Below are 27,645 nucleotides of genomic sequence, written 5' to 3'. Positions count from 1 at the left end.
TCATAAGTACTGCTTGGCCATGGCCTGCAGGAATTTCTGCTGCCGTTTGCAAGCTGCCGTCGCCAAGAGATTCTCAGAGTTGCAGGTGTTGAGCTCCGGTTGACTCAAGACTTGCATCTAAAGTGGCAAACAAAATATACAACTAAAGAATTGAAAATGAGATCTGAAAACAACACTTATTTTTATGTACTTTTGAATATGCTTTCAAAATCTGTAAGCATAACAAATAAGCTACATTTGCAGAACAGAAGGTGATAATAATGTACAATGTAAAAGCAATCGTAGATAAGCATGGTGAATAATGTCATTGTAAAAGTGAAAATGTTGACCACACACCTATTCCGCATAATACAAATGATGATAATCAAAGACTTCACAAACCTGTCAGGGCCTTTACTGACAATATTTTAACAGATTTATCACTTCCTTCACTCATATATTTGATTATTGAATCATCCAATGGGCAAATCCATGTGTTCAATTAGTTAGATGAGTCGTTGAATTAACTCACGTCATGTTGTTCAGTATGAGTTCTTGCAAGGTTTCTGTTCTTTTTTTACAAAATACAAATACATTCCTGGAAGACTATCTGAAACATTAGCATTATTCAATTAAAGGGTGTGTACAGTTCTGGTCGAGGTGAGGATTTAGCTTATAACGTTTTGCGAGATATTCAGAAAGCACTCTATGAGATGTCAAAGAGCATGCAATTCTAAGGGGTATCAAAAGTTTGTTTGATGAAAATAAGTTTTGAATTGGCTGAGATATCCAAAACATGGTGAAGCAAAGAGATCCTAATAAAAGGCGTGGCATGTCGCCTTTTATTATTATCACATTTTTGGATATCTCAGCCATTTGAAAACCAATTTTCATCAAATAAACAGTGAATCCTTCTTAAAATTACATGCTCTTTCATATTTCATAGGAGGTTTCTCATTATCTCACTTAGGAAAGTTCAAAACATGGATCCCCACCTCAACCAGTACTGTACAGTCCCTTTAAACTATGTTTCCCCCTAAATAATATTTGCAATAGATTCTTGATTCTAGACACATGAAGATGTTGATATTTCTTTAAGCAGTAAAGATAACACCAACAAACTGAAAAAAAAAGAAGAACTCACTGCTGCCTGCTTTTTGTCAACTTCACTCCTCTTGTGGTGGGTGTCTGTTCAATGATGGTTCAGGAAATTAAGAAAGACAATTTGACTGTGCCATCCACCTAGATAAAAGTTAGAAGAATGTTTGGCAAGAGAACAGAGTCCATGATGTCACAGAGGAGAGGGGTGGTATAGAGAACTGTGGAGAAGGGGGAAGGTGGGGTGGGGGGAGTAGAGGAGAAGGGCTTACAGAAAATCTGTCAAAAGATCATCAACCTACGTTCAAAGTCAAGTAGCAACATCTTCGCTCTGGGAGTACGTCAAAACCGAAAGGCTCGAGATTATTCTATGATCCCTGACAGTGTTTATCATATGTAACCACATATACCCACTGAAAACAAGACAATTTCTTCCTCTGTTGGTGAGTAAAGATTGAAAAACAAAAGATAAAAACAACAAAAGATGTAAACTGTACAGTCTCTGAGCAGAAACAAAGAAACAGAAAAAGAGAACAAAGTTCTCCATTCTCTTCAACCGCCAAGCAAGGTCAGTTTGTCTGCCGGAGTTGGTGAGGAAGACAACACAGGAAGACACTTCTACTCCTTGCAGGTGCAAAGGTCACATGTACTCATCATAGTATATACCATCATATGAACAGCCACTGACTTTTAACCCGTTGAAGACCAGTCCCGAGTATACTCGGGCAGGTGTCTATGGGAATTGCATGTTATAGCAAAATCAGTTTGTCCTCAACGGGTTAAGTACGAGCATCGAGCACTATAGAAACTTATAAACACACCATCATAGCACTAATTCTTTAACATGACAAGTGCACCATGCTTTAGCTTCATCTTACAATCCATTTTCAGTGGTTGTTATGGATTTTATATCTCGTATTTGTTCAACGCACAACAAATGATGACTCGACACACCTCTTAACCTGAATGTTAGTTTTGTTTGGGGCTTTTTTCTTTGTTATTAGTATGTAGTAAGCAGCATTTCAACATATTTGACTTTTCAATATTTACGCTAGTGGGATAGGAGCATCCAATCTAGGTAAGTTTTACATCTTACTTTAAATTGCAATATTTCCCCTTTAAGAATTTGACCTCAATTTGACCTCTGCTGTTGTGGTGGTGCACGGTCAAACGTAGATGGTCACTGCACTTTGTTGAACAGATTGCTTTGACAGATGTGGAAGGCAAACAGTTGACTTCTCCCTGCTTTTGCCGGACAGCGATGCACCAGATTGCGTACACGTCACTCGTGCAAATCCACGCAAGAAAAGGATACAGATAAGAAACTCCAGAATGGCAAGGTCCCAGAAGCAGTCATAGAGAGCGTCGCTTCCATCGTAGCTGTTGGGAGTCAAGAGAGGACGGATGTAATGGATTCATCAAGATTTGCACACTTATCAACCAGAAATATCACTGAAGTTAATTAATACCTCAACCATATTATTGCAGTCATAGCTGTTGAACATCATACAAATAGTAAATGGTCAAATGCGCAGTGGCACAGGATTTCGCATGAGGTGAAAGATGAGGTGCACTAATCAATGAGGCAATGCTAAGTCGATTTTAGTGGAGTGGCCCATCTCTCACCGACTTAAAAATCTAGTTCAACTTCACCTGCAAAGACTGTCCAGTATTTGTTTTATACACCTCGGACATCAATTAATGTGGCCCCCACTGACTCTTGATATTGTACAGAAATGGCCACCATTCTTCATGAAATGCAAATGGTTTTACAATTGAATAGTGGTGTGGTCATTAGTGAAAACAAAGGGATGAAACTGTAGACAGTAAATGAGTGATTGAGTGCACACGGCAAAAGTATGTATATTGTGACTTTAGAGGAGTGCAATTGTGCAAAACTGGGAGTTGATCATAATCTTATCATGGGAGTAAACATGAATGGGAGACATCAGAGTGCAAGCACACAACCTTTCCCAGCATGAAATGTAGTACCATCTGAACATCCAGTTCTTTATTGCATCATCACCACTTTGACTCTTTGCTGAAAACGACCCCTAAAATCACATCAGTGTTTTCCCCATTATCTTCCATTGCTGCTATGCATCTCATCATTTTCATTGTGCACCACACTCTTGAAAGTTGTCTTCATCATTGATCCCCACTTGCTCCCTGCTCCTCCCCTGGTGACACGACATTTGCTCCTGCGACAATTGCTCCAGTCTTATTTTCTCTAAGGACTTAGGGTTAGGGTTAGGGTTGTGATAGGGTTTTAGGTTTAGTTTGATGTGAGAATTAGGATTAGGGTTAGGGTTATGTTTATGGGTTGAATCTACGTTTGGCTTAGCATGCAGATATATCATGGGAGTAATTGTCGTAGGAGCAAATGTCATGGAACCCCTCCCCTCCCCTCTTCCCCCTTCCTCCACCCCCCCCCCCCCCCTCTTCTAACCATCACCCTAACAAGAGACACTGACCATCTCTTCTCCTGCAGGGCCTGGAAGGCGGTCACGTAGTCGACCGGCTGCAGGAACTGGCACAGGATGGCCGCCTGGGTGTGGCACTGGAGCTGGGAGCAGCTCTTGATGCAGCGCCGGTAGACCTGCTCCGACCACACCCCCTTTGGGACCGGAGACTCAAAGAAGTTGGAGGAGACCATGGCAGCCTGGAGGTAGAACTTGAGGGCCGCACCGTACTGCTTTTTGGCTGATAGGAGTCCAAGCAGAATGGATGTGGTAGATGGGTGAATATATTCTTTTTGATTATCTTTTCCTAAAACATCACTTGTATTCTAATCAGTGATCATAAGAATGATGAAAAATACATGAAATATACTCAGACTACAAACTATTATCATAATTTTTATCAGTTTATATTTCATGGGCAAGAGTTTTTCCCATGCACATTTTCATAGTTGTTTTAAATACAGTCATTAAATCATCATTGTCCTCATCATCTCGTCATAATCATTTAAGGACTTAGAAATGAACTCACCATAACATGCATCAGCCTGAGTGCACAGCCAGGATGGGTTCTTGGGGTCAACGGCCAATGTGTGACCTATGACCTCCATGGTGGTAGCAGTCACAGCTGTGACGTCTATGGAACTCTTACTGTGAGAATGGAGATAATCCATGGTTCAACAATATAAGAATTACAAGGAACACTTTTGATCGTGAGATGCAGTTGGCCCACTGCATCCCACATCCTGGGTACTTACAAAGGTGTTTAGATCATCTGCATGCACATCTACAGCGCTTTAAACATGACCTGTCACTTCAGGGTCTTTCGCAGCAGAAAATCATGTTTTGGATGTGGCTCACTTGTCAACAGGGTGTGTTCGTTTGTTCTGGCATTGGTCCTTACCACAGAAATTCATAGAAAACATGAATATAAACCATAATTCCACTCTATAAAGTCTTTGTGCATGCATAAGACTCAGCACAGCAATAGTATACCTGTCAACCCTAAAACTCAGTAAACAGAAAATAACTGGGAGAAAATGATGCAAACCTATGAATTTTTACCCATCTCCCATACATCATAATCAGCAGGTGTTGACAAAACTAGGAACACCACATTGAATAGAACTTCTTCTTTTCTAAGAAATACACATAGAAATGTATCCATTTAACAGAAATACTTGGCAGATAAGCAACAGTGACCCAGGCAAAAACAAAACATAACAAAAAACTAGATATGTCGCTACGGCGACTGGTATGCCTCCGCCATAATGCATGGTTCTCCTAATAGGTCTATAGTACAATGTCTTGACAATGTGTGATGACAGTTTCACACAATTGGCAAAATATTAAAATGACAGGTTTGCCACAAATGTGCTGAATGTTCACTTTCCTAGAACTAGGTTCAATTGGATGAATGATTAAAACGTCAGAGTGCAGGTATTTGGGGAACTGATGATTTTTACTTGACTTTTGATCCTTTCATAAGTTTATGCATTGAATAATTTTCAAGGTATTGAAAAAAAGTATAATTTCAGTATCAAATGGTAAAACAGTATTATCTAAACCTGGCCTTTGACCTTTGACCTCACAGTTCCAAAGAGAATCACTGTTAGGTAGAACATGCATAAATATGTAAGTTTCATGATGATACCTTGAGATACTTGCGAGATATGGAGGAAAAAGTGCAATTCAGCACTTTCACTTTACCTTTGACCTTTGACCTTTGACCTTTTGGCAAGAAACTTCCCACAGAATATATATTGGGTAATACATGCATACATCAAGTTTTAAAAAAATCCTTCAGGCATTGCATAAATATAAGGAAAGTAGTGATATTTTGAGGAGTTGACCTTGACCTTTGACCCCCTGACCTTTGACCCATGACCCCCAACTTCCCTAGATAATCACTGCTCATCGGTACATGCATATATACTAAGTTCCATGAAGATACCTTGAACCATTTGCAAGATATGGAGAAAAAACATGAAATTTCAACCTTTTTTTTCACAAATAACCTGTGACCTTTGACCTTTGACCCCGTGACCCTAAAATCCAAACAAAGTATTATCCCCCCAGGATATACCCTCATACCAAGTTTGATGTAAAACCACCAAACGGTTCTTGAGATATCGACAAAAACAAAATGGGACGGACGTACATACGTACGTACGTACAGACGGACGGACGACCCGAAAACATCATGCCTCCGGCCACTTCGTTGGCGGAGGCATAATTACAAATGAATAAAACAAAACCACAACCAAACCAAGATGTCCTTCAATGCTGCACTCATAATTTAATGTGCAGTATCAACTTTAGTAGTGTTTAATTCTTTTTGCATAAAATGGCACAACAGTGCAGCTGAATATCATTCAAAACTCACTTGGTGTTCCCCAACACTCCTTTGGTGTTACCCAAAACTCACTCGGTGTTATCCTACACTCACTTGGTGTTCCCAAAACCCACTTGGTGTTACCTAACACTCACTTGATGTTATTTGACACTCACTTGGTGTTACCCAACGCTCAATTGGTGTTACCTAACACACACTTGGAGCTACCCAAAACTTACTTGGTGTTACCAAAATTCACTTGGTATTACCCAACACTCACTTGGTGTTACCTAAAACTCACTTGGTGTTATCCAAAACTCACTGGGTGTTACCCAAAACTCACTTGGTGTTAATTAAACTCACTTGGTGTTACTCAAAACTCACTTGGTGATGGTGTTGGGCCAGAGGGCGGGATACTCGTGGGTGATGCTGTTGGGCATGTCGTCCTTCAGGATGTTGTACAGCTTGACGAGGCAAGACAAGAGCAGGCTGAGACATTTGGGATTATACAGCGCCTTCACAAAGTTGACAAACTCGACCCTGAAAAGTAATGGCAAAAGAGAACATTACAAAAAGTCTACTTAGGCATGCACATTGCTGGAAGAGTTGGTTAGATATTCCACACATTTAGTGCAAAGGTATCAGTGATGAGACCCATTATATAACAGTGATTATAATTATAATAAACACATTTATATGGAAATTTCGTGACTAGAAAGTAAAAATTCAGGTCCCAAAATTATCATCTATATATCTTTATATCCTTTCTATTTTTTTTTCCAGCTATAACAAAATTTTGAAGTAACGAAAGAAAACTGCCAGTCCCATGGACGTTGGAATCGGCTGTATCAAGCAATGAAGCTGCAGTGGCTGTGGGTATATAGCCCCCTCGCAAGGCTCATAAGCTCACCGCCGAGAGGAATTTCAATATAACTTATTTGCAAAAGTCATCTCTTGACGAGGCACCAAGGTAGTTACTGTTGGATACTGCAAATACTTTAAAAATTCACAGAATGAACCCTGAATGCAGGTAGAAGCTGAAAAGGTAGCATCTTTATCACGCAGTTTCATAAAATCTAGCTAAATGCTGCACATTATTTTCTTGGGTCTATTTATCATAGGCCCACAGATCTAATACTCTCATGAAAGTCATCGGTTGTCGAAAGTCAAAAGTTGTCGGGCACAAAAAAAGAAAAAGTAAAGACAGGTAATGAAGCTTTCATTGCCATGGTGGCATGCTCCTAGAATTTTTTTTTAAAAAATCTATAGAAGAGAATCACCAAGATGTATCATGCCAAACAAACTAAATCCATAATGCCTGAATACTTCACTAGACTGATGGTCAAATACCACTTGCAAAAACTGATGATTTTCAGCAAACTCTGGCTACTCAAACAGAAACTTTATAAGATTGCAATTTTCACTCATATTGACAGATTTTCATCAACAGTCCACTGTTTTACGCATATCATCATACTCATCTCATTGACAATATCATGGATTTGTTCTCTATGCATGGACATCATTTGCACATATCTACCTCGTCATGATTGCGAGGTTAGCTTCCCGTGTGACCGTGTTGGCCGCTGCTCCTGTCACCGAGCGTTTGGTCTGGTTAGTTGTGCTGAAGATGAGAGTGACAGCATTCCACAGCTCTTTGGCCACCGTCCGGCACTTGTTGGTATCAGCTGGGTCATCTCGCATACAGAAGGCCACTAGACTGCCAATCTGTGTATGCAAGAGGCAAAATACTACGCATTAGTACACTCATGATGAAAATGGTGTTAATGATGATGATGATGATGATAGTGGCGGTAATAGAACAGGGATCTCGCCAGCGTATATCACCCTTGTCGGTGCCGACAAGCGTGCGGTTTGAAGAAACAATTGCCGACAATGGTAAAACTTGCCGACAAGGGTAACACCACGCGTGAACTTGCCGACAAGGGTGACTTGCTTGACGAGCTAAGTTCGGACCAATTTCTCGCCTTTTTTAGTCTTTATTATCTGGCTAGAAAAGAAGCTAGATGTTGAAAGGAGCAGCAGTTTACAAATACCAGCGCAAAAAAGTTATCCACGCAATCACGGCACCGATCACAACAACGCGGCTCAACAGAGCGACGTGCTAGCTGATACACACCACATCACACACTTGCTCACTCACATGCGCTCTGATTTGGGATCCACGCACACATCCACAAAGGAGGTTCACATCCCTAGTTAATTGCACCCAGCCGGCCAGACAGCCGCCTGCATGTACAACGGTACAGTGTATTGTGAGAGGGAAAGAGAGGACGGAAAGAGAGGGTCAGAGGCCGAAGGAGGCTGAGGAAGGCTGACACGTGCTCGCTTGTTGTCACGCTTGTTGTCGGGTTACGCAAAAACAAACGATATGAAATGTCCGCCAAAGGTTGTATTTTTTTTTTTTTTTGGCTGCTTTGGTTTGTTTGTTAGTTTGTCTGCCTGTCTGTCTCTCTATTCGCAAAATAAGTCAAAATTTGGGAACAGATAAGGATGAAATTTTCAGGAACAGTTGGTTGGTAAAATGGCGCAAGGAACAGATGATTAAATTTTGATAGTGAGCAGGATTTATAATACCACCGGAATTCACCGCCAGGATCCAGGATTTTTAGACTTTGTTTCGTATATTTGAAAGGATTCGTATCAATTCTTTAGGAAGCTGGCCATCGGCAATGACGCAAAATGAGATGCGTTCAAAGCATTGCCGCAGAGAGAAAATCAACTCCATCTTTCGTTTAAAAAAAAAAGAAAAGAAAAAAGAACTTATGATGGAGTAAGTGAATGCAAATTGTTATTTTGGTTTTGGTAGTTTCAGTGTTTTGTTTTGTTTTGTTTTTTTAAATCTAAAAAGCCATGCGTTCCATTTTATTCTTTTCAATTTCCATGGATTTGTAAACGTCATTCGTGAATATTCCATTTTCCTTTTCCAGGCCGAAATTTATAGTAATTCTGTCATGATGGTCTTTCAAGTTCAACGTACGTAATGCTCCACGTGCTTCTGGCTTGGTTTGTTAAAAGGTGGGTTAGGGGGCCTTCATGGGCAGAAAATAAATAATGATCATTCATCAATGTTCCCAGTTGGTTTACATGCTATGTACACGCTGTTTATGACCAAAGCAAGGTGGCAGTACGCGCGGCATTCCTCTATCTGACACCTGGCTTTCGTGGAAATTTCGTGGAAATTTCCACAAGCCATGATATCAAGTTCCCCTACTGCTTGTGGTCGTGTTTTTTTTTTTAATTCTTCATTACGAACATCAATTTGTTAAACTTGAAAAGTGTAGATAATTTGCGTCGAGGATGTGTTTCTTTTTTTTTTCACTGCAGCATCGGTAACATTTTGTTTTGTTCATCGTCCGTGCATGGCAGGGGTTCATGGGAGGAGAACGATAGGAATGACTGGGGAGAAAATAAACTGAAAGAAGGAAGCATCTTTTCAGCGAGCTGGGCTTTGTTTTTCTCTACACCAGCATCAGTTATCACCACCAAGGTTCATTTTTTTTTTCGTTACTCCGACAGATTGATGATAAAATGATGCTAGATTCTTTATTCTGAAGGTTCGTTAATCCAAAAATGATTAAGAAAAAATGTCCGTTCATTTCACAACGAAATCAGTTTTGTTATTTCGAACGTTCTGCCAGTGAAATTTCGGAATAAAACGACGGCACAAAACAGCGTGTTTTCGTTCTCTAAGGGTCTGTTATTCCGACAGAAATAGTAATGATAAAATAATAAATTGTAGATTCTTTATTCTGAAGGTTCGTTAACCGAAAATCAAATAAAGAAATATGTCCGTAAATTTCAAAACGAAATCAGTGCGTCATTTCGAACGTTTTGCCAGTGAAATTTTGGAATAAAACGACTGCCCAAAAACAGTTGCAGTTTTCTTACTCTGAGGGTTCGTTACTCCGACAGATTAATGATTAAATAATGCTAGATTCCTTATTCTGAGGGTTCGTTAATCAAAAAATGATTAAGAAAAAATGTCCGTTCATTTCACAACGAAATCAGTTTTGTTATTTCGAACGTTTCTGTCAGTGAAATTTCGGAATAAAACGACGGCACAAAACAGCGTGTTTTCGTACTCTAAGGGTCTGTTATTCCGACAGAAGTAGTAATGATAAAGATAATAAATTGTAGATTCTTTACTCTGAAGGTTCGTTAACCGAAGATTGAATAAAGAAAGATGTCCGTAAATTTCAAAACGAAATCAGTGCGTCATTTCGAACGTTTTGCCATCCGCCGCAGTGAAATTTGGAATAAAACAATTACTGCCCAAAAACAGTTGCAGTTTTCTTACTCTGAGGGTTCGTTACTCCGACAGATTAATGATAAAATAATGCTAGATTCCTTATTCTGAAGGTTCGTTAATCCAAATATGATTTTAAAAAATGTCCGTTCATTTCATAACGAAATCAGTTTTGTTATTTCGAACGTTTATGTCAGTGAAATTCCAGAACAAAACGACGGCCCCATAACGGTTACTGTTTTCTTTTACTCTGAAGGTACGTTACTGCGAAAGAATAACGATAAAATACTTAAGATTCTTTATTCTGAACGATCGTTAATCGGAAAACGATAAAGAAGAAATGAAAACGATTACAGTTTTCTTACCCCGAGGGTTCGTTACTCCGAAAGAATAATGGCAAAATAATACTCTACATTCTTAATTTTGAATGATCGTTAATAGAAAAATGATAAAGGAGAAAATATTCGTTTATATCCAAACAAAATCAATTTTGTTATTTCGAATGTTCTGCCAGTATAATTTCGGAATACAACGGCCCCAAAACGGTGTTTTCGTATACTGAAGGTTTGTTATTCCGAAACAGTAACGATGATAGATGATAGATTCCTTTCTGAAGGTTCGTTGATCGGAAAATAATAAAGAAAAAATGCTTGTTAATCTTTGAACGAAATCAGTTTTATTTTGAACATTCATCTGTAGCACCGACCTTTGGTGTTGTTGTTGTTTTCGATTACAAACCTTTGAAGTACTCAGTAATGAATCGTTTCATTTTATGATTAAACAAACCTTCGGAATAATGACCATCATTACATTTTTGTATGATATCTTTTTGATGTCACGGCCAAACTATCGCAGTATACCCAGAAAGGAAAGTGCAACGATGTCCCGAAACTAAGTTCTCGATCGCTTCTCGCGCATCTGCATGCAGTAAGCCTACCACGTGGTCGAGCAGACGGCGAGAAAGCAACACGGCGCGCGTTGTTGTGATGCAGAGATGGCTAATTATTGCAACGGTGAAACAGGAAAGGCCTAAAAGAAATCGGAACCTTCACCATCGGCACCTACTTCTCTTTCATTTATTATTTAGGAACTGCCGCTAACAAAAGGTATGGAGTTTCTGCATTGTTTCTGTGAGAATATGCCCCTCACAACGTTCATTACATCTCCGTGAAAATGTCGCATTTAGTGGCATTTTAGCGGCGATTTATCTGTGTTGTATTGAGCATTAGCGAAGGCTTCCGCGTTTCGCGCGGGAGGGGGAACCCCCCTCCCGTACCCACCCCTAGAACAGCGCGCATAAATGCCGACAAGCGTGAAGAAATTCCTGGCGAGAACCCTGTAGAAGTAGTAAAAGTTGCTGTAGTAGTAGTAGAAATAATAAAACAACATAACACAGTAATAACAATGATGAAAATAATAATAAAAAAAATAATAATACAAATGATATTGATTCATATAATGAATAACAATTTTAAAGATGTTACTATGCGCTTTACATAACATCCACCTTATACATCAGAAGAAAAACAAGGAAAAGTAGAAATTACGCGGTGCGTAGTATATGTCCCCGCCGGAAGTAGCATTTTGTAGCAAAATGTACAATACAGGTAAAAAATCAAGGTCAAAGGTCAAAGAAGTCAAAGGTCAATATTCTGTGTAGAAGTTTTGAAGCCCTAACCTAGTGCCATCACATAAAGCAAACGGAATCGAAATCGGGTTAGAAATGGCGAAGGAGTAGCATTTTGTAGCCAATGTACAATAAAATGTAGGTCAAAAATCAAGGTCAAAGGTCAAAGAAGTCACAGGTCAAAATTCTGTGTAGAAGCTTTGAAGCCCTCACCTAGTGCCATCACATAAAGCAAACGGAATCGAAATCGGGTTAGGAATGGCAAAGGAGTAGCATTTTGTAGCAAAATGTACAATACAGGTAAAAAATCAAGGTCAAAGGTCAAAGAAGTCAAAGGTCAAAATTCTGTGTACAAGTTTTTAAGCCCTCACCTAGTGCCATCACATAAAGCAAACGGAATCGAAATCGGGTTAGAAATGGCGAAGGAGTAGCATTTTGTAGCCAATGTACAATAAAATGTAGGTCAAAAATCAAGGTCAAAGGTCAAAGAAGTCACAGGTCAAAATTCTGTGTAGAAGTTTCGAAGCCCTCACCTAGTGCCATCACATAAAGCAAACAGAATCCAAATCGGGTTAGGAATGGCAAAGCAGTAGCATTTTGTGGCAAAATGTACAATACAGGTAAAAAATCAAGGTCAAAGGTCAAAATTCTGTGCATAAGTTTTGAAGCCCTCACCTAGTGCCATCACATAAAGCAAATGGAATCGAAATCGGGTAAGAAATGGCGAAGGATTAGCATTTTGTAGCCAATGTACAATATAGGTCAGAAATCAAGGTCAAAGGTCAAAGAGGTCAAAGAAGTCAAAGGTCAAAGTTCTGTGTAGAAGTTTTGAAGCCCTCACCTAGTGCCATCACATAAAGGAAACGGAATCGAAATCGGGTTAGAAATGGCAAAGGAGTAGCATTTTGTAGCAAAACGTACAATACAGGTCAAAAATCAAGGTCAAAGATCCAAGAAGTCAAAGGTCGAAATTCTGTGTACAAGTTTTTGAAGCCCTCACCCAGTGCCATCACATAAAGCAAACAGAATCAAAATCGGGTGAGAAATGGCGAAGGAGTAGCATTTTGTAGCAAAATGTACAATATAGGTCAAAAATCAAGGTCAAGGGTCAAAGAAGTCAAAGGTCAAAATTCTGTGTAGAAGTTTTGAAGCCCTCACCTAGTGCCATCACATAAAGTAAACGGAATCGAAATCGGGTTAGAAATGGCGAAGGAGTAGCATTTTGTAGCAAAATGTACAATATAGGTCAAAGGTCAAGGTCAAAGGTCACAACTGAAATTCAGTGTAGAAGTTTCAAAGCTCCCATGTAGTGTTATCATATAAAGCAAACAGAATAAAAATTGGCTCATAAATGACAGAGAAGTAGCAAATTGAACATTTTGATCACACACGGACGGACACACGGACACACACACGTACGGAGCCCGTTTCATAGTCCCCTGCTTGAACTCGTTCGGCGGGGGCAAAAATAGTTTTCAAAGATTTTTAAACTAGCTTGTGTCTGTCTCTGTCCTAAGTCTCTCTGGCAAGCTATTCCAAAAAGTTAATAATGATAATGATAATAAAAAAACAAACACAAAAAACAAACAAACAAAACAAAAACAATGTGAAATACATAGACTTACTCTCCAGAAGGGCATGGGAAGCTCCCCATTGAAGAAGCACAGCCAGCACTGACTGTTGAGAAGGAACAAGATGCACTGCTCAAGGACCGGCTCCCTCGTCGGGATATCACGATCTGTGGGATGTATTGGGGGGGGGGGGGGGGGGGGGGGACAGAAAGAGATACAGAGAAAGACAAAACAGCATGACATTGAGACAGGCAGCCAGAGAGCCAGACAGACAGAGATGTGTGTGTGTATAACCACACCTGGATTGAAAATCTAATGCTCCTATTTGTCCTACAACAGACCTGAAATATTCCTAGGCCTAAATATGCAAATTGCATACTGGATAAGCTTTATTTTTGCGAGGGTTAAATTTTCGCAAATATCACAAATCACAATTGGATCGCAAATTTAACAACACACGAAAATGTTGCCACGCGCTAGGTTAATAGAGCATTTATGATATCGTAGGTGGCAATTCATGAAAATAACATCTCCCCAAAATGTCTGTGACCTCATTCGCGAAAATGTCTTTTCGTGAAAATAACAGCTTATACAGCAACAGTAACAAGTTCTGGACACAGGTATAAGGCATTATACACATAAGATGCTATAGTGCAGAAATGCATGATACAAATGCAAAGGAAATAAAAGTCGGAGCATGGCATCTACCTCACATCAGCAATACAAACCATGTTTGGCTCCCAAGAAAGATGAAAGATTCTACTCACCACTCCTGTTGCCGAGGAGGCAGACCTGCACCTTCTGCGTGAGGTCCGAGCCAGCGTGCATGGCTCCCTTCTGCTCAGCCAACCTGAGGAGCTGGACGTACAGGAGCTCGTTCCTCAGTCCAGTGTAGAGACGGAAGGACGTCTCCCGGGTGGCTTTGCAGGCTGCTTCCAGGTGGTCTCGGGCCGCATCGTAATTCTAATGAAATATAAACAAATAAATTTCTGGATAAGATAACAGGTCTTGCTTTCACATGCCTTGATTAAATCAGACCCTTCCGCAAACCTGCATCGAAGACATACGTCCACTTTAACTATTGCCAGAACAGGCAAAAAGCTGTTGTGGCCAGTGAATCTCAACTTGGGTGTTAGTATTATATCAAGTCCAACTTTAGATGTGTATCAGGGTTTTTCTTTCTCTCTCTCTTTCTGTATGCTTCACACAAATGTGATGCTAAATATCTTGCCTCACATTATTACAATACTGCAAGAAGATATCTTAAGGCAAAAAGTAATAACCTTGACATCTTCTAATCTTTTGTCTTGTCTTCGAACTTTGACTGACCTGCAGAGCGCACTGGACACTTCAAAAACTTTATATTTGTCGGTTGCTGGATTAGAACAAAGTAAGAGAAGAAAACCAAATCAAATAGAACAAAGCACATTGTACCGAGGAGAAAGTACCTACATTGCAAAATCAAATCATGATAAACATCAGAAATTAGGCAAACACACCCTCTGCTGTAGTCTACATCAAATACAAAGATACAATGTTCTACAGCTTCCATCTTAAACAGGGCTCATACTCTTTCTCCTGAATTGAATACCATGACTTTCAATGACCTTTCTACACAGAATTCCATGAACTTTCCATGACTTGGTAATATATTTTTTTTTTTTTTGAAAAATTTTTGAAGAACTTTTTGAAGAAATTTTACTGAAAAATTGATCCCAAATCAAAGCAAAGCAACAGGAATACATACACATCTCACGCACACATAAAAAAACCCCCAACAGATAAACTTCTAAAATTTTGCAATTCCATGACCTTCTATGACCTTTTCATGAAAATATAAGTTTTCATGACCTTCAAGGCCTGGAAAAAGACTAAGCTGAATTCCATGACTTTCCAGGTTTTCCATGACCCGTATGAACCCTGTTCAAGCCTGTAGAAGATGAGTCCCGAGAACACTTGGGCAGGTGTCTATGGAAAATGTGTGTTATAGCAAAATCAGTCTGTCCTTAATGGGTTAGGGACTCGAACTTCAAAAATACAGCAGTGTCTTCTGTTTTCTGTCTGTGTAGTAGAATTCTTTACCTTTTTCTCTATGCAGTGATGAGCTTTGACCAGAAGGATGAAGAGGTAATCCTGCATCAGACGGTTGCCCATCCCCTCTATGATGAAGCCATAGGTTCGGTCAACTTGCCACTGGTTCGAAGTTTGATCAGAGAGAATCATTATGCAAATTAGAGGAGAATTTTGATAGTCTAATTATAAATAACAACACTGCATCCCAAAACAAAAAATTGTTTCTGGGTAAAACTGTGGAACTAAAAGCATCAGCTCAGCAGCTTGCACAGAATATGTGAATTTTCATGGTTATTATAATTTGATGACAATGTTAAGGGTGATGATTATTATTACTATTTTCATTGCTGCCATTTTTTTTTTTTTTTCATTATCCCAGCTATCTTTGCCATCATTATTCTTCATCATTCTTCTTTTTTTTTACAAGAACAGAGAACAAGCTTTTTCTTATTCAAATTAATGATTTCTTGCATCAAGTTGTTTTCTTGCAACTGATTGACATACTGGCCTAAACTGAAGTATATTTGTTGATGTAGGACAGTTTCATCATAACTCATCATTACTCCTGTTATCATTATTGTAAAACGAGGAATGTTTGCATGCATTTTAGTTTTGCGAATTTCGCGAGTGCCAAGATTCGCGAAATTAAAATGCACGCGAAATTTCTTGTTTACTCTATACGCATTGAACGCCAGTGGCAATTCACGAAAATTTCATGCCACAAAAAAGGCAGTCCGCTCCAATTTGAGAAAATTTCATGCCGCAAATATATCATGTTTTACAGTACCTTGCTGCAGACAGCCAACTAGCAGCCACTGGAGGCTATCCTGTGGAGTGACTTGAGCACTGCCTCCAGCTTTATGGGATTATCAAAATCATAATCATCCTCATCATCATTATCACTATCATCATCACCATCATCATCACCATCATAGAGACTCCAACTCCAAGCACCTTCTGATCTGGAGATTCTCCCGCCCGAAACCCCAAGCAAACGGGAGACTCCAAGTTGATGTGTGCGAAGCACGAAGTTCCTAGGGTTCTAGATGTTCTCTGGTGCTATCTAAGGCTTATTTTTTTAACATACGATAGCAATAAGTAAGAAATCCTTTCCACTAGGAGACACAGAGCCAGGGCGGGAGAAATCAAATCTCCAGCGGGAGAACGGGAGATTTTGCAAAAATGGGTTTTCGGCGGGAGATCTCCCGTCGAAAACGGGAGAGTTGGAGTCTCTGCCATCATTGTCATCATCACCATCATTGTCATCACCACCATGATTATCATCATCATTATCATCATCACCATCATCGTCATCATCATCGTCGTCATCATCATCATCATCATCATCACCATCATCAACATCATTCTTTCAAAGTCATTACCTTGCTGCAGACTGATAAGAAGCGGCGATTGGGTGCTATCCTGTGGAGTGATTTAAGCACTGCTTCCAGCTCCACGGGATCCTCTGTCAGTAGGAGCTGTAGCTCAAGCTGACCCATCTGGAGCGGGAGGTTGTCTGCAGAGTGATAAATGGTGACAAAGTCTTCGTAAGAAATGATTAATGAGGCAACAGTAGTGAACACCTGTAACAAGTGACACCAGTTTTAGAGTGCCTTCGTAGATTGTGCAGCTTAACACCAATGGAACTGAAAACCACTGATGAAGTAAACTTTGCAAGAAATTGGATCTGCAACTGATTTTTTAATGGCAGATTTGGTATGGTTCTCATAATCACTGCTCCTGTTTACGGATTTTCCGATGAAGGGAAAATTTCCCCTCTACACTGTCCACTGATCATGCTCCGAACGCTGCAGAGAAGTTACAGCAAGAAATAGACTGACTGAACACAAAGACAGAGTAAGATTAAAGCAACCTAAGTTGGAGAGACAAACTGGCTGAAGAAAAATGTTCAGTCGGTCAGCAAAGGGGTGTTCCCTATGCCCACCTGTCTGACTGGCCAGGGCTGTGTCCATCCTGGTCATCTGGTGGTCATCTGTCCTCTGGCTAGCACGCATGGCCTCCATGTCCGCAGCAGAGAAGAGCTCCGCGGGACAGCAGTCCATGAGCTGTCGACCCAGGTCTGGCTGACTACACAGCATCCTGCTCCAAGTAAAGTAAAACGAGTCCTGCAACATTCATTCTCCTTTCATTTTCTCACACACTTGAAGATTATATTCATTATAATTTTTGTTTTCTGTAGTCGTTGTTTAGGGGGGTCTGTATGTGTGTTTGAGAGTACATTTATTCATGTAGAAAATTTTGCCCTTTTGATAGTGGCGAGATGTGCAAAGTTGATACCAGCTTCAAAACTTACTGATGTACAAAGTCACCTGAGATGTTCAACAAAGCAATCCATACCAACCTCACCTGTTTTCCATAGTGTCTGTAGGTTACACTACTTTGCAAAGTCTGAACTCTTATAAAACTATTTGAGGGAAGTAAAGTGGGCATCTTTTAATGTGCATGCCTGTGAGTCTCTCCCATATTGGACCTTTCATGTGAGAAAATATGCCGCAGTTTTGGAAGCGGGAACTCACGACAACACAAAGCCCTGTGCATAAGTGGGTCTCACTGGGCCATAAACTCAACTGGTCTTGATTTTTTTTCTTTCCAATTTAGCATTTATTTCCAGCCATCCAACTAAACTTGAACTAAATACAAAGCATACCATACATGATTATTGTTAAAACAACCTTATTGACTTGATTACATGCTGAGAGCCAAAAACGTGATATACAAAGAGATGTTTACATGTTTGGCCTTCAGCTACATCTCTATGGGTGCGTTTATCAACTCTTTTTCTCGGCAGAAACAGGTTTTTCAAACGGCTTTCAGGGAATTTTTACGAGCTGATAAAAGCAAAGCTGTTTTGAAAGCCTTTTCGGAAAGCCTTTTCGAAAGCCGCAAATTTGTGCTTTCCGAAACAGGTTTCCAGAAACCTGTTTCTAGAAGCCTTTTGAAGCGAGATAAACGCAAAGCTGTTTTGAAACAGCTTTGTACTGCAGTTACGAACCATGCACGCCTTATATGACCTCTTCTCCTCGGGTCAAATTGCGCAATGCAGCGGTGCAGCGACAGGCCAGTTATCGTGTTCACGAAGAGTTGATAAACGCAACTATTTTGGAAGCCGTTTCAAAAGGGCTTTGGAAACGGCTTTCGAACAGGCTTTGGAAACGGCTTTTCAAAGCCGTTTAAACAGGGGAAAGTTGATAAACACAGCCAATGACCAATGTTTTCACAGCTTTTAGAAAAGACTAACTTTCATGCTACCAATGGGGCAAACATCCTTTCACCTGAGTAACGACTTGATGTTACGCTTCTGATCTTCTTTCTCTGTCGACAGTATCTTTTCAATGCACTGTGAGAAGTAGGGAGAGATAAATGAAGCGCATTTGAGTTTGTACACAAACATTTTATCAAATCAGGTTTTTGGTTGGCAATGTAGGCACTACAACCCCTTCCCCCTCATAGGCATAGTGACAATGTTTAAAGGAGACAACCTAAATTGAATGCACGAGATATGTCATCGTGTTGATTTCACATCAAAAAAGGAAATGTAGCAAAGATTTATGTCAAGGTCAATGGGAGACCTAAATACCTCATCTCAGTGGTGTAAGTGCTTGTGACTATCATGAAATGACAAGGATTTGTTTCATCATTTCATAAAACAAATAATGCACATTATTTTGTTTAGCATTAGACTAATTACCGGCACTCACATCTTTGAAACAGTTCAAACATCCTTGGCTATCAACTCAGGCATGTTAGACTGTTCCAAAGGCACTTTGTGCACATAAGTCTTACCAATTCTCCCACTAATGTGTATCACTTGTATAATATCGCTGTGCCATGAAAACATGTGAAGCCTCAAAATTCTATAACTTTCTGATTTCATGTCCCATTATGATGAAACTCTTTGGCACATTTTCCTTCTGTTCATCACAGCTAATTTGAACATAGAGTGGAATCATTCTTTTGAGGGAGTCACATCCAGATCCTACCTGAGCAAAGAACTGAAATGTGGAGGCTGAGCCGTGTATCAGAGCCGCCTGTAGCTGATGGATGCTGGGCCGGCCCTCTGACGCCCACCGGACCAGGTTGCACAGGGACACCTGAAGCTTGGTCTGGGCGTCGGCCACTGCAGACAGGGCCAGCTTGTCCCCAAGGCACTCCCTGTACCACAAGGACAGCTCCTGCCGGGCATTGTCCTCCAGAAGGATAGGAACAACATCCTTGTGAAGGGAAAAAGGTCACATCTTGATGAATTCAAACACATCTCTTGTTCTGTAAAGGGTGCATATTTCCCTCCTTAGCGATAGGAACAACCGGACACCCTTATGAATGGAAAGGGGTTTATATATTCTGATGAATTCAAACACATTTCTTATATTGTAGAGGTTATATACTTCCCTCCCTGGTAATGGGAACAACACCCTTGTGAGGGGAAAAAGGCAATATCTTGATAAATTCAAACATATCTGTTATTGTAAAGGGTACAAACTTCCCTCCTTAAAAAAATCAGCGCAACTTTTGAGGCTCTGAAACATGTTGCTACATTTCCTTCTTCTTAATACTCAAGAAATGAAGTTAAATTTTCCTTGAGAAACGAAAATTTGTCACATCTGGATATTCATGTCATCTCTATATCCAATAGTTGCTTTTTCGGACAATTTCTTCATCAAGCATTTGTAGGTTTTACTTTTTCCATGAAACTTACAGCTGGCCCATCAAATTTGTTTTTACGAGGCAAAATAATAATCACACAAATACTAGACTTTATTACAAGAGGATGCTCTGGCTCTTTCTCTTTAAATCATATTTGCATTACCATACTTCACTCAGGGCTCACACACTGGCAGTGAAAGACTTTGGTGGTGCTGTACCTTGAAGTTCTGGCTAGCGCACGCCTCCTCCAACTGTGACAGCAGTGTCCGCTGCTCACCCTCTGTGTCTACCTTGCCCACAGTCCGGCCAATGATGGCGCTACAGGCTGCCAAGTAGCCTTGTAGCTTGGGCACATCGGGAGTGCAGTAGAACGAACTGCCAACCTGGAGCATAATGATAAAACACTCTTGTTGCTGTGCTGAGAACGATCTAATTACTGGTTTCATGCAAGAGTAACTATCACTACTTTGAAGTCGGTATTTTCTTGTCTATCCCTTCTTTTTTATGTTTTGTTTTATTCTGAAACACAAGGCATTTCTGTTTTCCAGTCTTGGTGGACTGTTGGTTCAAATGATTAAAATCATTAAGTCTATTAAAATTTGAATTTTGCCAGGCTTGCAAAACCGTAGACCAAACTTCAATCAAATGGTGCAATTAATCAAAATTTCCATGAAAGGTTACAATATCGTATAATACCTTTTCAAACAAAGTTCAATGACCTTTGACCTTTAAACCTAACCAGGCTGGGCTTTTTGGCCTGTTTTGGCACATACATTAGTTGTCATGTAATCTACCAAAGTATTAAAAAAAAATTGAATTTTTTCGTCTTTTATCTTTTATATTAATTAATATGCATGAAATCATAAATTTTGCACTAATTCAGACAATAAAGCTAATGGCATCCTAACTTTTGGTGACATTATTCCTTGTAGCATTCCTAACAATGTACTTGAAAAAAAAATCTGGTATCAAAGTTAATTTCTTATGAATTCTATTGTTTTATGAATTTCTAATGTTTTTCTGTATTTTTCAACCTTTTGTTTTTTTCATTTTTTTCCACAAAATTTATTACAGAACCTACTTCAAGCATAATTATGCTAAAATCAATTGATTTCAGCCATTGAAAGTGAAAATGATCATATCTTTTTGAATTAGGTGAGAAAACTCTATTTGCATAGACTTTGAAAGTAAAAAGTAAGCAAGCGGCGCGGTCAAAAAATTTTGCGTGGCAGAATTGTTGCAGAAAATGGCCCTTTTAGAGTTAAGGATGTACATCTTGAATGTTAACCTATTTTATGAAAATAAACACCTAAGCCACTTTGAGTTGAAGTCTGAAACATTTTGATTGACTATGACAGCTACAAGACTTTGGCTCTGCTCCCACCTCCAGCATCACTGACATCACTGTTGAAACCATCAGACTTCCATTATTATCTTATTATCTTATCATTATGACATCTACAAAACTATTCATTGACCTGTCACATTCACATGGATTATCTCCACAAGAAAATCAAATTACAGGTCAAAATTTGATTTTATATTCTCGTATAACACATCCATGTCTTCACACTCACAATTGGAAGCAGGTCCTGCACACGCTGGAACATCTCCGCTGCTTTGCCATACTGCTGCTGGTGGAAGTAGTAGCATCCGAGGTCAAAGTTCAACTGCCACAGGAACTCCTCTTTGCGGACCTTGCTGCTTCCATTGGGTGCAGGCCCCAAGTCATTGGTCACTGGGGTCTTTGGGTCGGGGGGAACGGCATCAGCATCGACGAATGTGTCGATGGTGGGAAAGTGGATGTCTCGGCTCAGAGGCAGACAGCGCTCCAGGAAGTTGAGGGAGTCCGGGAGGGTGTCCTTGACCTGGATGATAGGGTGACAGATGCAATGGCAGGGATGAAGATAACAAATCTATGAGGCCCTGGTATTCCCTTGTCTCCATCACCCTCAACCCTTTAGCAACTGAAGATTCTGTACATAATGGCCTATGGTTGCCTGGAAGGTACAGCAATATTGCTCTCATTTCGACAGCTTTCTAAGTGACGTAAAATAGCTCACTTCATGTTTATTTTTGTCTACTAGTATTATAAGTTATGTTTATTTGAATGCCTTTAAAGACTTTACCAAGAGCATGGTATACCATAGAAGTAATTCTGACATACTTTGTTGAGCTTTGGCCTCTTTCAAATTACACAATTATATATTCTACATGAAAACAAAAACAAATGGAAAACACATAAAACTTAACCCATCCTCCCCCCCCCCCAAAAAAAAAAAAAAAAAAAAAAATTGATGGGTGGTTTTGGGCGTTTTAGGGATCAATAAGATGGGCGGTTTTGCGCACTTCAATAACTGATGGGTTGTAACGTCTTCTGTTTATATCAACAACATTCAAACAAGATTTGACAACTGGTAACTAGGAGACAGAGAAATAACTAAGGTGTCAGCCTTTGTGTAGCATGTTTTGAAAGGTAAATATCAACTACAAAAATGTATACACTGAGTATCCATCCATGCTTTACACAATCTAATGACATTGGATGTGTAGAACTTCTAGGAAGGGCTAGCACTTTTTTAGTCGAGCAACTGACAACTTCTTGGAGTCTCATGCAATATTTTCATTATCCACAGGGAAAAAGTTTTATGAATCTAGCAATCCCTTTAATTTGCACTACTCTCACCAAATCACACGACAAATAAACAAGATTTATTATTACAGATCACTCACTGTCTTCATCACCATGTCATTGACACCAGCCACATTGAAGGCCCTGTGATGGAAATCACACAGCCAAACATACATGGATAAACAACTAACAAACTGAATGAATGGGAATTGAACGAACCAATACAAATACAAATGAAATGATTTATTAATTATTGAATTAATACCAGTTGATGAAATAATGCACAAAACAAAAATACAAATACATACTGTAAAAGTGGAAATTTTCGCAGTGTTAATATTTTCGCGCACTTCGCGCAACCAGAAACTAGCGCGACATGCGAATATTTTTGCTTGCCATATGTTGCAGTAGTTGATGTCTTGATTCTGCGGATTTAAAAACACGCGAAACTCTTAACTGGCCGAGTGCAAAAAATTAGTTGCGCAAAAATATCCACTTTTACAGTACATGAAAAAACAGCATTCTGAAAACATTGATAAGAGTATTTTATACATGTTCACAAGAGCAAAGGACAGTTCTTTTGAGAAAACAGCTGAAGATTTCAGTAGCAAAGAAAGCAAAGCAACTTTAACTTGTTGGCAATTTAAGGGATATCAAGCTAGCTTGAACATACCAGGTAAGTGCATCAAACAATGCACATCATATAAGCGACGGGTGCACTTGCCTTGCTCATTCAAATATCCATAGTCATATGTCAATCATAATATGTATTATACGAACAAAACATTGGTTCTGTCTAAGGAAGCTCAAAGGCACAAAAAAGTCAAACTTTTGATATAGTGAAAATTTTTTGGCTTTGTTTTTATGAAAACAAAATCTGGAAACAAACTTGCCAAGAAAAAAAATAATAAGTGGTGATTCTTATTGCAAAAAAAATCAAATAGCTTTCACATTTCCACCGCAATAGTGACTGATTAGTCTCTGCATATGACACACTTCTCAAGAAATCAGCAAAGCGGTGATGGAATACAAAGACTGTTTTCCGTAGTCTTACCCTGGAATGGCACCAACTGAAGTTTTGATGAGCTTTGAGGGTACAGCTCTCTCTACAAAGGTCCGCACACTCCTGGCATATCATAAACAATAAACACATAGTTTGTTGGTGTCAAAACTGCTATGTTTGCACAATTACGTGTGAGACAGATTCTATGACAAAGGTGACACAAGTTATAATCATTATGTTACATTCTGAAAGCTTGCAAATGAGCCTATACGCTGTGCACACTACTTCATGACATTATTCTAGATCTATAGCAGTTCAATCCATGGGTCTCTTTGATTTTAAAGATCGTTGTAGATTGTGAACAACATCACTATTCCAGTAAAATGCACAAAAAAAAGAAAAAAAAATATATATATGTATACATATATATATATTTGCAGCAGAAAGTATCAAGAAATATATGTTGTTTCACTCTTTGTTGGATGGAAATGACAGATAATTGAATCGATTAAAATTAATAAACAAAAACCACAGTAGATTTAGCTTCCACAAACTTATACATGCCAAATGTACAATAATGTAATTCATGGTGAATTTTTGTTATAGATATTTCATATCTATATTTCTATCTTTCTACAGTAACACATATCCTATCTAAATTCTAAATGTACACAAAACTTTATTGTTATGAGCCTGAAAAGAGAAAGCACAGAAAAATGCACAAGAAACAAAACAAAACCCCAAACCTTACCATCTGTTGTAGATAGTCAGGGCAACAAGAACAGAGTCATCGAGGCTGCAGACATCAGTCGTTGGTTGAATATTTAGCTCAGGGGGAGACACCCACTCCACAAAATCCTTCAGGACTTTGTGGACCATGTACAATGGCAAACTGCACAGAGAGCAATGAGAAGAAATGTGCAGCATAGAAAAATAGAGAATGAAGACATAAAGTAGAAGACTATTGCAAAATGGGAGAAACAATTGGCCATAGACCCATGAGAATTTGAGAGGTGAGCTCATAATTGGCACACAAGAGGAGAATGGTTTATTCCTGTTGACAGAGTAAGGTTGTTTCTGAAAGCAATTCATAACAAAATTAGCTATTCATAAATAATTTTCCAGGTTGCAGTTTTCTTCAAATTAGCAATCCTCCCTTAGTTCTCTTAATATTTATTATCATCATTACTATTATCAATTCCCTGTATACAAATTTAGCTGCTAAGAGAGTGCTTCAGTCTCACTTGTGCTGCAGATAGGAGAAATCCCAGTTGAGGTGAGCCGCAACTTTGAGGGCAAGAACCTTCAGGGAACGAATCTTGCGCATCTGGCTCGGGGAATCCTCATTATTGGCTTCCTTGATGGACTGGTCCACAAACTGTTCCAGGAGGAGAGTGGCCGATGGTTCTAGTATATCATGATCAAACAGTGAAGACCTGGTTGTAATACTAACAGATTTTTTTTTTCATTCCAATTCTAGTCATTTGCAAGAAAACTGACATTTGTATTTTACACTTTGTCTTTGCATCCATCAGGCATCAAACACAATGTTCTGGTGTACAAATGTATGTATAAAGTATAGACTCATGGAGTAAGAATAAGCATATAACAATGCATGCTAAACATGGTATAATCAAATGTCAACAAAGAGAAAAAAAAACAGCCTTGATCATCTGAAAAAAAAAAAAAAAAGTTTAGGTCTCCACTGCAGTCATGGCAGTAGGCCTAGGCCCTAGGCCCCTACATGACCTTCAAATCAAGTAGTACAGACACACCTGTACAACACGATATTTAACCTGTTAATGATATCTTATGAAATTCCAATTTGGATTGCGAAGTGATACAGAGTTGAATGCCGTAGAAAATACAACTACTGTACAAAGTTGTTTATTTGTTTTTTTTAGATTTTTAAACATTTGTCATATGATTAGGGTTGATCTGGCGCTGGCTTGGACTTAGACAGAATGATTCGTCTGTCCGGAGGAATCTTTTTTTTTTCTTCTTTTCTTTTCTTTTTTGACATTATCACTCTCCTCCGTAAAATAAGGAGGGGATCCATGAAGCTAGCAAGACGCAGTCTCTGCGGAACATTTCCCTGATGACCAGGGGCCGTATTCTGAGGGCTTATTAAGTATCTGATTAGCACTCAATTAGCAAATCGGTATTCTGAGAGCATGATTAAGTAGGGGGTATATTAACTACCATATGATAGCAACAAGCGTTTTGGCGGGAAAGACTTACGCGCTTGCGCGTATCAATGCGCGTGAACCTCTGAGAGGACTTGATCACAGAGTTAATTACGAATCGGTATTCTGAGGGTGTAATTAAGTATGAAAGTTAATGGAAAACTTAATGATACCAAAGAGTGTCATTAACTTCTCCGACATCACGCATTACAGCGTGTTTTCTCTGCAACAACGATGCTTACCGTCTTCGGTAACCGAGGAGCGGTTGACTCTTGTTATCATGGTATCCGTAGAATTCAGAGAAACAAGAAATACCGGTATAGCCGATATTCGAGGAATTTTGTCATTTTATGTGAGCAAAGAGGTTGAGATCTTCGCGCGCGTAGGTGAGGGGTTGTCATCAAATACCAGAGTGTGCGCACGGAGCTCTTGGATTGTAATCACAGGGGGCGTGGGCAGAGCTGCCAAGTCTCACGCATTCTGCGTGAGACTAAAGCATTTAGGGCCTGTCTCACGATCTCACGCAGGGCACCCATTTTTCTCACACATCGGGTGAAGTCTGCAATTTGTGCCAAAAATAAGGAGTATAGCTCAAAGGATTCAAGTGATAGTTGCAATTGAAGGTATATTTCCCTTTCGTCTTTCAAAATTAGTAAAAAAATAGTCACTTAAGTATGCACCAGATCGCATCATTAAGAGCTAATAATTCAAAAAAGCTCCCTACCATGGGAGGGGTGACACCCTCCTCGTTCGCGCGCGCATGCGCACGAGCGCCGAAACACCGAGGCATGAAAATCTCACTCATAAAAGTTTTTTTAACTTGGCATCTCTGCGTGGGGAGCGCGCATTGAGGGCATATTTGCACCTGTAATCATCATTTTGGCTTCTAACAACGCGTCTGATTGGATGGAATAACAGTCATATGAGAGGAGCCTAAGATAATTATAGTGGACTTAATCATACCTTAATTAAAAATTTATGTCCTCAGAATACCGATTCTGCCCATGATTAAGGGGCTATTAACTTCTCGACTTAATTACAAAGTTAATCACATACTTAATTACGACCTCAGAATACCACCCCATCGGCCCAAGATATTTACAGACCGATCTTTCGGTCAAGATTGTTTAAAATTAAATGTTTGGACTAAATTTATGGTGATGTCTCAAAAATTGAGCGCAGAATGGCTACATTTTCAAAATTCATCACGGGCTTCATTATCCAAAAGGTGTTACCACAAACCTGGGTTTTCAGTGCGAAGATGATCTTCCAAAAGACCTGGCTTTAGCAGAAATTCAAACCAGAGGAGTGGTGTCGGCGGTACTGTCGGCGACCCGCTTCTGTTTTGCACACATGGGACCGGGGAATCCCTGTCGCTGTTCATGTTGACCGTTTCAAGCTAACGTTGTCGTTATGCTTTTTGTCTGGTCTCACTGTGAGCTGTGGTTCACTGGAATTTTCTGCTCTCTAAATGGCAGGTGAAATGAAAATATGAGCTGCTCTGCTGTGCATCCACGCTAGACAGATCACACGTAGATTCTAGTTCATTATCATCAATGGCATAATGCAAGCATTGCAAAGACTAATTTTATCGGCGGCTCGGCGGCGCCGATCCATTCATACATGGATGGAGCACGCACAGCACAGGCAGGCAGGCGCGGCTAGGGCTACTACACACATCACACTACAGTGGTCAAATGCGCTGGGCGCTGTCTGCATCGCGCAGCGCTAGTGCATGCTCAACACT

General features: G+C 39.7%; 1 protein-coding gene across 1 annotated transcript; it reads right to left on the bottom strand.

Annotated features, from left to right (window-relative positions):
• On the bottom strand, window positions 1-27,285 carry LOC139713868 (integrator complex subunit 8-like). Its single transcript, XM_071625570.1, has 21 exons — window positions 27,141-27,285; window positions 24,957-25,119; window positions 24,464-24,604; window positions 23,764-23,835; window positions 22,811-22,853; window positions 21,655-21,945; window positions 20,296-20,460; window positions 19,414-19,644; window positions 18,706-18,788; window positions 17,358-17,512; window positions 16,795-16,928; window positions 15,422-15,532; window positions 14,107-14,302; window positions 13,394-13,506; window positions 7,412-7,599; window positions 6,256-6,411; window positions 4,069-4,187; window positions 3,552-3,780; window positions 2,393-2,457; window positions 1,124-1,167; window positions 1-117 (listed from the first exon to the last, which is right to left on the bottom strand). The coding sequence occupies exons 1-21, from the start codon at window positions 27,280-27,282 to the stop codon at window positions 1-3; spliced, it is 2,958 nt and encodes a 985-aa protein (XP_071481671.1). The 5' UTR covers window positions 27,283-27,285.
• Between the last annotated feature and the right edge of the window lie 360 nt (window positions 27,286-27,645).

Source organism: Diadema antillarum, unplaced genomic scaffold, assembly GCF_040938485.1.
Source record: "Diadema antillarum isolate AM-2024a unplaced genomic scaffold, OU_Dant_1.0 seq00002083_RagTag, whole genome shotgun sequence".
In the NCBI taxonomy this organism is placed as follows: domain Eukaryota; kingdom Metazoa; phylum Echinodermata; class Echinoidea; order Diadematoida; family Diadematidae; genus Diadema; species Diadema antillarum.
Note: the sequence above shows the minus strand (reverse complement) of the source record. Positions and strands in the feature narration are given on the sequence as shown.

Bases quoted from the DNA above. Each gene is read 5' to 3' on its own strand.
- LOC139713868 (XM_071625570.1), bottom strand. From the start codon at position 27,282: ATGAACAGCGACAGGGATTCCCCGGTCCCATGTGTGCAAAACAGAAGC. The intron at 16,929-17,357 runs GTGGGCATAGGG...ATCACTCTGCAG, and splicing joins AGCCCTGGCCAGTCAGACAG to ACAACCTCCCGCTCCAGATG. The intron at 4,188-6,255 runs GTGAGTTTTGAG...CCATTCTCACAG, and splicing joins TGGCCCAACACCATCACCAA to TAAGAGTTCCATAGACGTCA.